Below are 11352 nucleotides of genomic sequence, written 5' to 3' on the forward strand. Positions count from 1 at the left end.
AAATTCACAGAGATAGAAAGCAGGGTGACAAATAATGGTGACAGTTACACAACATTGTGAATGTACTAATGCCATAGAACTGTCTACTTAAAAATGGTTAAAATGGGAAATTTGATGTATGTATCTTTTACTACAAAAAAAAGTAATGGGGCTTGTATGAAAATTAAGAGAATGACAGAAATTTACCACTGAACTTGATTTTATCAATGTTTACAACCTCAGGTCAATAAAGTATCTTTGAGGCCGGGCGCGGTGGCTCATGCCTGTAATCCTAGCACTTTGGGAAGCTGAGGTGGGTGGACCATTCAAGGTCAGGAGTTTGAGACCAGCCTGGCCAACATGGTGGAACCCCGTCTCTACTAAAAATACAAAAAATTGGCCAGACATGGTGGCGCATGCCTGTAATCCCAGCTACTCAGGAGGCTGAGACAGAAGAATTGCTTGAACCCAGGAGGTGGAGGTTGCAGTGAGCCGAGATTGTGCCGTTGCACTCCAGCCTGGGTGACAGAGTGGGACTCTGTCTCCAAAAAAAAATAAAAAAATAAAAATAAAAATAAAGTATCTTTGAATGTTTTGTTTCACCAAATAACATCTTTACAAAACAAATAAATATATTACCTCTTGAATTTCTTTTTCTAATAGCTCCACTCTTTCTCGAAGATGTCTCCTCTCAGTGTCAATAGAAAGAAGTTCCAGTCGAACTGAGCTGCTTTCTCCCTCCGCTTGATGGGCTTTGACCTCCCAGTCTTCAGCACGGTTATGAAGCATCTGAAATCTATCTAACAAATCTTGATTTTCTTTTTCCTGGTTTAATCATAATAAAATTGTTTCTAAATTAGTAACTGTCACTTACTGGAACACCCATGTCATAAATACATACACACACACAGCATTCTGTTCTAATTTAGGAAGCATTAGTTATCTGTGCAGGTACCACACTAAAATCTATGGGAAAAATAGAAAAAGGCAGTAGGCAGGATCTCTACTTTAAAATGTTTAGTATCTAATTGTAGAGGCAGAATAAACCAACATGAAAAAGTTAAAAAAAGAAAAACCCTCAGTCTTAAATCCAACCTAAATAGCATTTTTCACCTTGGCAGCCATTAAGCTCTCCCATCGTGACACCTCTGTTATGTATTTATGAACTCTGCTCTTCATTTCTTCTTTTTCTTGCACTGCTGCTTCCAATTCCAATGAGATTTCCTACAAATAAAAAAAATTAAAGATAATCTAAAATGAACACACCACCAAATAAATTTTATTTATATTCAAATAATTCCTTTGGAATTGGAGAATAAGATAGAGTAGGACAAAAGGAAAACTGTTCCTAAGTGTTATTTTCACATATTTTTCCTGGCAGATCTCATCTTTTTAAAACTTTTCAGACAGAGTCTCATTCTATCACTCAGGCTGGAGTGCAATGGCGTGATCACAGCTCACTGCAGCCTTGACCTTCTGGGCTCAAGCAATCCTTCCACTTCAGTCCTCCAAGTAGCTGAGATCCCAGGCAAATGTCACCATGCCAGCTAATTTTTTTTAATTTTCTGAGATGAGATCTCACTATGACGTCCAGCCTGGTCTCAAACTCCTGGGCTCAAACAATCCTCCTACTTTGGTCTCCAAAAGTGCTGGGATTATAGGCGTGAGCTACCACGCCTGGTCTGATCTTGACTTTTTAACCAAACTTTATCACACATTTCCCATAATAGTCCTGATCATGTATCTGATATTTACACTAAGGGCTAGCTATGGTCAGGGGCTGACATTAAAAAAATTCATATTTCATCAATATGCTTTATGCTGAATAATACTGAAAACAATTTTTTAAAAACATAAAATATTTAAAACAGGAAAATCACTGGTTTTCTCAGTATAATCTGTTAGGAAACCAGCACAAACAGAACTAATACCTTTCAGTATTTACCATTCTAAAACACTCATTCATTTAACTACAGGTATATTTCAGAGCAGACAGAAGTAAGCACAAATAATTAAAACCTATCCTGAGTCTTTAAAACACAGAAACTTTGCTCTGGGAGTGATGCTGATGTCCTCACCCATTGGGTGACAATGATTTCTGACATACAGAATTTCATGCTCTCAGCTTTAGGTTTCCTTGCAACAAAGACCAAAATGGTGAGATCAGTTGCACCCATTAGACACCCTGTGATATACAGCAGCATTCTAAGCAACTTTATTTTTTTAGATGGAGTCTCACTCTGTTGCTCAGGCTGGAGTGCAGTGGCACGATCTCGGGTCACTGCAACCTCCACCTCCAGGTTCAGGTGATTCTCCTGCCTCAGCCTTCCGAGCAGCTGGGATTACAGGCGCATACCACCACGCCTGGCTAATTTTTGTATTTTTAGTAGAGATGGGGTTTCACCATGTTGGCCAGGCTGGTCTCAAACTCCTGATCTCAAGTGATCCACCCACCTCAGCCTCCAAAAGTGCTAAGATTACAGGTGTGAGCCACTGCGCCCAGCCTAAGCTACATTTTTTAATACCCTGATAAACACCATTGTCCTTAATGAATTATTTATATCACTTATTTTTATGTCATTAAATTTTAGAAAAAAAATTTAGAGCTGTAATATTTAGCAAACAATGGATAGTATAAAACTATCAAAATTTATGCATTGTGTTCGTACTTGGTTTTCTCTTGCTATTGTAGCCAGGTCATCTTGCAATCTTCTGTTTTCCTTAAAAGCAATTTCTCTAGATCTTCCTACTTCATCGAGTTCTTTGTGAGCTGCATCAAGCTGGCGCCGGAGGCTGTTTATCTCACGATCTCGATTAACTAATGTTTCTTTTAGCTGGCTGTTAAATGAGTGATGTGAAAATAATAAAGAAAACTTATAAAAACTGTAGTTCATTTAAAAGAAAACTTATAGTCTAAGTATACTTAGAATACAAATATACTGCGATTATAAGAAATTATAACTGCTGCATTAAGATACCTATTAATTAGGTAGAACAGATATTTTAGAGCTCTACCAATAATTACCTGCAAATGAAGTAAAAAAAAAAAAAAATGTATTAATCCAACAGTCAAGTAAACACAGAACACTTTCAAGTGTTAAAAGTTGAATAGCTTGAGCCCAAGAGTTCGAGACCAGCCTGGGCAATATAGGGAGACCCCATTTCTACCAAAAAGTTTTTTAAAATTAGCTGAGCGTGGTGGCACATGCCTGTAGTCTCAACTACTCAGAAGGCTGAGGTGGGAGGATCACCTGAGCCTGGGGAGGCCAAGGTTGCCGTGAGTGGAGATCATGCCACTACACTCCAGCTTGGGCAACAGAGTGAGACCTTGTCTCAAAAACAAACAAAAAGTAAAGCATAGATTGAATTGGCAAATATTTATTAAATGTCTATATCCCCACTATTATATAAAATGTTAAGGGTAAGTAAAATAAATAAGCAACTTTTTTCTTGAAGTGGCTTACAATCTGCCTGGAGAGACTAGATATAAAACGTAAAATTTTATGACAGCGCTCAAGATAGGTTTAGATGGACAATAAATTCAAGATTGGCTACTAAGTAATTTAAGTTTTAATGATTAGGCTCCAAGTGGCATAATTACAGTAAAAATAAGGAACAAGTAGGTATATAGGAGAATAGTTAATAAGACATAAGTGTTATGTGGATGACAGAAAAGGAGAGGTTAAAGAGGATAACATATTTTCAAGCTGGAGACTGAGAAAATGATGCTATCATTGACAAAAATGGGGAAATTGAAAGAGAAATTCTTCTATTGCTACATTGCTACTGAATAGATAAAGCTGTATTCACTGAAAATCTCCTAAAAAGCTGGATGTAATTTCATTAATGACTTACTTCACAGCTGATTCACACTCTGAGATCATTAGCTTCATTTGAGCAACAGTTTTCTCCTATAGAAATTACAAAAATGTGTAAGATTTTAAACCAAAATGTCTTTAGCTAAATTTACATAACTTGTCATACTCATATAGTTCAAATATGCAGCTCAATTATATAAAGTATGCCTAAAACAAAGCTCCAAGTGAACATATCTCCATGTCCCAATCGTACTTCACATACTGGCGTGTTTTGACCTACCCTTGAATAGTTTTCTTGAGTTTGCTTTAATGAGATCTGATAAAATCACATTCTAGAAATAGATAAAATTACATTTTGAAGATCAACATTATTTGAAAAAAATGATATTTAAACATTAGAAAACATGGTCCTGGGTCTTAGAAACTTCTACATGGCCAATAATAATTGCATATTTGGGAAACTTCTGGTTCTAAGATGGTGGTGTAGTCACAAGCTGACTTCATTCCTCACAAAGAAAACCAAAAATAAATATACAATGTTAACATTATCATCAGCACTATCCCAGGACTCAAATACGAGGACAAGTCAGTTCCTGGGCCACAGAGACGTAAAAAACCTCTGAGCACACAATGACAGAATCGAATTTGCACATCTGTGATGTCCGTTCCCTCTATCTGCCTGGCACCAAGTACAAAGGAAAATCTCCTCTAATTCATGGTTTCTACACTGGAAAAAGTGAGATTGAGGTGGACAACCAGCTTTTCTACTATTTTGCGTAATTTGGCAGGAGACTTGTTCCATGCCTCAACACACAGGAAACATCATGGATACCTGAAGGGAGACCTGTCCCTGAGGACACCCAGAGACAAAGTGGTGAGGTAGGACTACCTCCTCATCCCTGGAAACTCTTCTCTGTTCGGCCAAAGACAGCAAATCAGAGTGGTAGTTCAGTAACACCATGCTGTAGGAGGTACATTCCACAGGTCCCCTGGGCACAAACCCTTAGCCAGCCCTTCGACACTGCTGGGACATCCCCTTTGGGACCTCCCCCATCCCAGATAGGTAGGGGTGTGAGCATTCACTAAAGCCAAGGCAAACTTGGGCTTTAGCCACCATCTAGTGACAAAAAGGAGGCAGTAACCTATGAAAAAAAGTATAAGAAATTCAATAAAGTTTGAAGAATCTCTAAGCAAACATAACCAATGAAAACCAAAACAAGCCAGGCTGGGTGTGGTGGTTCAGGCCTGTAATCCCAGTACTTTGGGAGGCTGAGGCAGGTGGATCACCCGAGATCAGGAGTTCGAGACCAGCCTGGCCAACATGGTGAAATGCCATTTCTACTAAAAATACAAAAATTAGCCAGGTGTGGTGTTGCATGCCTGTAATTCCAGCTACTTGGGAGGCTGAGGCAGGAGAATCGCTTGAACTCGGGAGACAGAGGTTACAGTGAGTTGAGATCATGCCACTGCACTCCAGTCTAGGTGACAGAGCAAGACTCTGTCTCAAAAAACACAAACAAAAACAACAACAAAAAAACAAGCCAGACAGAGAAGACTGGAGTAAATAACTAATCCTTCGAAAACACAGACATACATCCACAAGAAACAACAGCAAACAGGGAACTATGAACTCTTCAAATGGACAAAGCAAGGAACCAGTGATTGATCCTGACAAGACAATGACACCTGAGCTCTCTGGCCAAGAATTCAAAATTGAGGTATCAAGGAAATTCAGTGATCTCTAGAATAACACAGAAAATTCAGAAATTTATCAGAAAAAAATTTTTAATATATATTTTTTGAGACAGGTCTCATTCTGTTGACCAGGCTGGAGTGTCTGGAGTGCAGTGGTGTAATCACGGCTCACTGCAGACTCAACCACCTAGGCTCAAGGGATCCTCCTGCCTCAGCCTCCCATGCAGTTGGAACCACAGGTGCACACCACTATACCTGGCTCATATCAGAGAAATTTAACCAAGAGATTGAAATAATAAAAAATGGCAAACAAATCTTAGAATTGAGAAATACATTTCCTGAACTGAAAAATTCATTGGAGGATCTCAACAGGAGAATGGATCAAGCAAAGGCAAGAATCAGTGAGCTTGAAGACAAGCTATTTGAAATTACACAGGGAAAGGAGAACAACAACAAAAGAATAAAAAGGAACAAAAATTGCCTGTAAGATATAGAAAAATACAAAACCGAAGGATTACTGGTGTTCAAGAGGGAGTTTAGCAAGATCAAGGGGTAGAAAGCTTACTCAAAGAAATAACAGAACACTTTCCAAAACTTGAGAAAGACAAATTTCCTGGTGTAGGAAGGTCAGAGAACACGAAAGAGATTCAACCCAAAAAAGACTGCCCCAGGCCAGGCGCGGTGGCTCAAGCCTGTAATCCCAGCTCTTTGGGAGGCCGAGACAGGCGGATCACGAGGTCAGGAGATCGAGACCATCCTGGCTAACACGGTGAAACCCCGTCTCTACTAAAAAATACAAAAAACTAGCTGGGCATGGTGGCGGGCGCCTGTAGTCCCAGCTACCCGGGAGGCTGAGGCAGGAGAATGGTGTAAACCCGGGAGGCGGAGCTTGCAGTGAGCTGAGATCCGGCCACTGCACTCTAGCCCGGGCGAGAGAACAAGACTCTGTCTCAAAAAAAAAAAAAAAGACTGCCCCAAACATATAATAAACTCTCCAAGGTCAAGGACAAAGATAGGATCCTAAAAGCAGGAAGAGAAAAGCAAATGATATAAAAAGGAACTCCAATTCATCTAGAAACAGACTTCTCAAAAGAAACCATACAGGCCAAGAGGAAGTAGACTATCATTTTCAAAGTGCTAAAAGAAAAAAACTGCCATACAAGAATATGTTATCCAGCGAAAGTGCCCTTCAATAAAGTCCTTCCCAGATAAACAAAAGCTAAGAGAATTCACCACGAACAGGCACATCTTAAAAGAAATGCTAAGGGAGTTCTTCAATTAGAAAGAAAAAAACTAATGTGCAAAAAGAAATCATTTAAAGGTATAAAACCCACTGGTAAAATTAAATACAGAGACAATCCCAGAACACTCTAATACTGTAGTTGTGGTATACAATCCACTTATAATTCTAGTCTGAAGCCTAAAAAACTAATCTATCAAAAACAATAGCTACAGCAACCTGTTAAGAGACAGGCAATACACAAATCTGCAAATTAAGACAACCATAGGTCAAAATGCAAGGGAGATAAAGTGTAGAATTTTTTTTAGTTATTTCTTTGTGGGTTTTTTGTTTTGTCTTTTTGTTCGTTGTTTGTTTTTTAGAGACTGGGTCTTGTTCTGTCACCCAGACTTGAAGTGCAATGGTGTGATCATAGATCACTACAGCCTTAAACTCCTGGGCTCAAGTGATCCTCCTGCCTCAGGCTCCTGAATATCTGGGACTACAGGTACCACCATGCCCAGCTAATTTTTTTTATTTTGGTAGAGATGGGGTCTCATTATGTTGCCCAGGCTAGTGTTAAACTTGTGGCCTCAAGCAATCTTCCCATCTTGGTCTCCCAAAGTGTCCAGATTAAGGTGTGAGCCAACATGCCTGGCCTTCTTTGTTTTAATTCTGTGTGTGTAATCTAAGATAAGTTGTCAGTTCTTTAAAATAACTTGTTATAAGATATGTTTTGTAAGCTTCATGGTAACCACACTGTAAAAAGCTATAAAAAGCAATTAATTAAAACATACTACCAGAGAAAATCACTTAACCACGGATGACAATAAGAAGTGAAGAAAGAGAAGAGTTATAAAACAACTAGAAAAAAAGCAAAAAAAAAAAAAGGCAGCATTAAGTCCTTCCATATCATTTACAACACTGAATGGAAACTGACTCCATTCTCCAATTAAAAGACTGAGTGTTTGAATGGTTAAAAAGAAGACCCAACTATATACTGCCTACAGGAAGCCCATCTCACCTATAAAGACACAAATAAGACTGAAAGTGAATGGATGGAAAAAGATATGTCATGCAAACAAAAACAGAAGGAGTAGCTTTACTCACATCAGACAAAGTAAACTAGAAGTCAAAGACTATAAAAAGAGACAACAAAAGTCACTACATAGAATTATAAAGGGGTCAATACAGAAAGAGGGTATAATAATTATACATATTTATGCACCCAACACCAGAGTTCCTAGGTATATAAAACAAACATAAATACATCTAAAAAGAGAGACACACTGCAATACGATAATGGTAGGGGACTTCAGCACCCCACTATCAGTAATGGACAGATCATGTTGACATAAAATCAACAAAGAAACATTGGAGTTAATCTGTACACTAGACAAATATGCCCAACTGACATTTGCAGAACATTTCACCCAAATGCTTCAGAATAAATTCTTTTTATCAGCACATGGAACGTTCTACAGAATAGACCATAGTTCACGCCATAAAACAAGTTTCAACAAATTCAAGAAAGTAGAAAGCATATCAAGTACCTTTTCTGAACAAAACGGAATAAAACTAGAAATCAATAAGAGAAACACTGGAAACTACACAAACACATCAAAATTAAACAACAGTTGCTCTCGAATGACCAATGGGTCAATGAAGAAATGAAAAAGGCAATTAAAAAAGTATTGAAACAAATGAAAAGGGAAATATAATGTACCAAAATCTATGAAATACTGCAAAAACAGAGCTAAGAGGGAAGTTTATAGCAATAAATGTCTGTATCAAAAAAGTTGAGGCTGAGCATGGTGGCTCATGCCTGTAATCCCAGCACTTGGGGAGGCTTAGCCAGAGGACTGCTTGAGCCTAGGAGTTGGAGACCAGCCTCGGAAACATGGTAAGACACCGTCTCTACAAAAAAATTAAAAATTAGCTGGGCATGGCGGCACACGTCTGTAGCACAAGCTAATTGGGAGGCTGAGGTAGGAGGATTGCTTGTGTCTGAAAGGTCAAGGCTGCAATGAGCCATGATCTTGCTACTGCACTTGCCTGGGCAATAGAGTGAGACCCTGTCTCAAAAAAAAAAAAAACAAAAACCAACAAGAAAAACCAAGACTTCAAATAAACAACCTAGTGATGATGTACCTCAACTAGAAAGACTTCAAATAAACAAACTAGTGATGATGTACGTCAACCAGAAACTAGAAAGGAACTAGAAAAGCAGGAACAAACCAAACTCCAAATTAGTAGAAGGTCAGAAAGAATAAAGATCAGAGCAAAAATAAATGAAATTGAGATGAAAATATAAAAGATCTGCTGGGCACAGTGGCTCACGCCTGTAATCCCAGCACTTTGGAAAAAGAAACATTTAAAGGTATGGACGAGGTGGACGGATCACGAGGTCAGGAGATCGAGACCATCCTGGCTAACATGGTGAAACTCCATCTCTACTAAAAATACAAAAAGAAATTAGCCAGGCGTGGTGGCGGTTGCCTGTAGTTCCAGTTACTTGGGAGGCTGAGGCAGGAGAACAGCATGAACCCGGGAGGTGGAGCATGCAGTGAGCCGAGATTGCACCACTGCACTCCAGCCTGGGTGACAGAGCGAGACTCTATCTCAGAAAAAAAGAAAGAGAAAATACAAAAGATCAATGAAATGAAAAGTTGTTTTTTTAAAAAGATAAACAAAATCAACAAACCTTTAAGGCTGACAAGAAAAAAAGAGACAAGACCCAATAAATAAAATCAGAAACAAAAAAGGGGACATAACTGTGACCATAGAAATACAAGGAATCATGAAAGACAATTACAATCACATGCCAACAAACTGGAAAACCTAGAAGAAATGGATAAATTCCTGGACACTTACAAGCTACCAAGTTTGAACCATGAAGAAACAGAAAACTTCAACAAACCAATAACAAGTAGTAAGATAGAAGCTGTAATAAGAAGTCTTCCACAAAAGAAAAGTCCAGGACCTAATGGGTTTACTGCTGAACTCTACTGAACATCTAAAGAAGAACTAATACCAATTCCTGCTCAAACTCTTCAAGAAAATTGAAGAGGGTGGAATACTTCCAAATTCATTCTACAAGGCCAGCATTATCCTGATACCAAAACCAGACAAAGACACAACAAAAAAAGAAAACTACAGGCCAATATCACTGATGCACATAGGTGCAAAAATCCTCAACAAAATACTAGCAAACTAAATTCAACAATACTTTTTAAATAAATCAAAAAGATCATTCACCATGATCAAGTGGGATTCATCCCAAGGATGCAAGGATGGTTCAACATGCACAATCAATAAATGTGATACATTAACAGAAGAACAGAAGCCATATAAATCATTTCAATAGATGCTGAAAAAGCATTCAATAAGTTGGAACATCCCTTTATTGTAAAAACCCTCAACAAAGGGTACAAAAAAAATACCTCAAAATAACAAAGGCCATATATGACAAACCCTAGAGTCAACATAATATTGAATGGGGAAAACCTGAAAGCCTCTCCTATAAGATCTGGAACAAGCCAAGGATGCCCACTTTCACACTTTTATTCAACATAATCCTAGAAATCCTGGCCAGGGCAAATAGTCAAGAGAAAGAAATAAAGGGCATCCAAATTGAAAAGAAGAAGTCAAATTAGCCTTGTATGCAGACTACATGATCTTGTATTTAGAAAAACTTTAACACTTCACTAAAAAACTGCTGGAACTGATAAGAAAATTCAGTAAAGCTGCACAATACAAAATCAAGATTACAAAAATCAACAGCATTTTTATACTCCAACAGCAATCTGAAAAAGAAATCAAGAAAACAATTCCATTTACAATAGCTGCAAAGAATAGAAAACACCTAGAAATCAATTTAACCAAATATATGAAAGAGCTATACACGGAAAACTACAAAACACTGATGAAAGAAATAGAAGAGACCATAAAAAAATAGAAGGATATTCCATACTCATGGATTGATGGAATTAATGTTGCTAAAATGATAATAACACCCAAAGCAATTTACAGATTCAATGTAATCCCTATTAGAACACAATCAACATTCCTCACAGATACAGAAAAAAAAAAATCCTCAAATAAATTGAAAAGACCCCAAAGAGCCAAAGCAATCCTGAGCAAAAAAACAAAGCTGGAGATCACACTAACTGACTTCAAAATATACTATATAGCTATCCAATCAGCATGGTACTGGCATAAAAACAAGACACACAGACCAACAGAACATAATAGAGGACCCAGATATAAATCCACACATTTAAAGCCAACTCATTTTCAACAAGATGCCAAGAACATATAACGGGGAAAGGGCAGTCTTTTCAATAAGTGGTGCTGGGAAAACTGGATAACCACATACAGAATAATGAAACTGGACCCCTATCTCTCACCACATACAACACTCAAATCAAAGTGGATTAAAGACTAGAATCTATGACCTGAAACTATGGAACTACTAGAAGAAAATGTTGGGGAAATGCTCTGGGACATTGGTGTGGACAAATATTGTTTGTGTAAGATTTTAAAAGCACAGGCAACAAAAGTAAAAACAGACAAATGGGATTACATTAAGCCAAAAAGCGTCTGCATAGCAATGGAAACAATTAACAAAGTGAAGAGACA

The 11352-nt window shown here is 38.0% G+C and overlaps 1 protein-coding gene across 6 annotated transcripts in view; it reads right to left on the minus strand.

The window, feature by feature from the left end:
• CEP135 (centrosomal protein 135) overlaps positions 1-11352 on the minus strand; it is an 83965-nt gene that overhangs the window by 20689 nt on the left and 51924 nt on the right. For 4 of the 6 annotated variants that reach the window (XM_005555245.5, XM_065545178.2, XM_074039969.1 and 1 more), the window contains 4 exons: positions 3835-3890; positions 2649-2817; positions 1093-1203; positions 619-804 (listed from right to left, as the gene is read on the minus strand). In XM_005555245.5, coding sequence (XP_005555302.1) covers positions 619-804; positions 1093-1203; positions 2649-2817; positions 3835-3890 — 522 coding nt within the window. Of the gene's footprint in view, positions 1-618; positions 805-1092; positions 1204-2648; positions 2818-3834; positions 3891-4829; positions 4940-11352 lie in introns of those variants that run through there. The other 2 variants (XR_012434907.1, XM_074039967.1) reach the window with 2 other exon arrangements.

The sequence above is a fragment of the Macaca fascicularis genome, chromosome 5, assembly GCF_037993035.2.
Source record: "Macaca fascicularis isolate 582-1 chromosome 5, T2T-MFA8v1.1".
Classification (NCBI taxonomy): domain Eukaryota; kingdom Metazoa; phylum Chordata; class Mammalia; order Primates; family Cercopithecidae; genus Macaca; species Macaca fascicularis.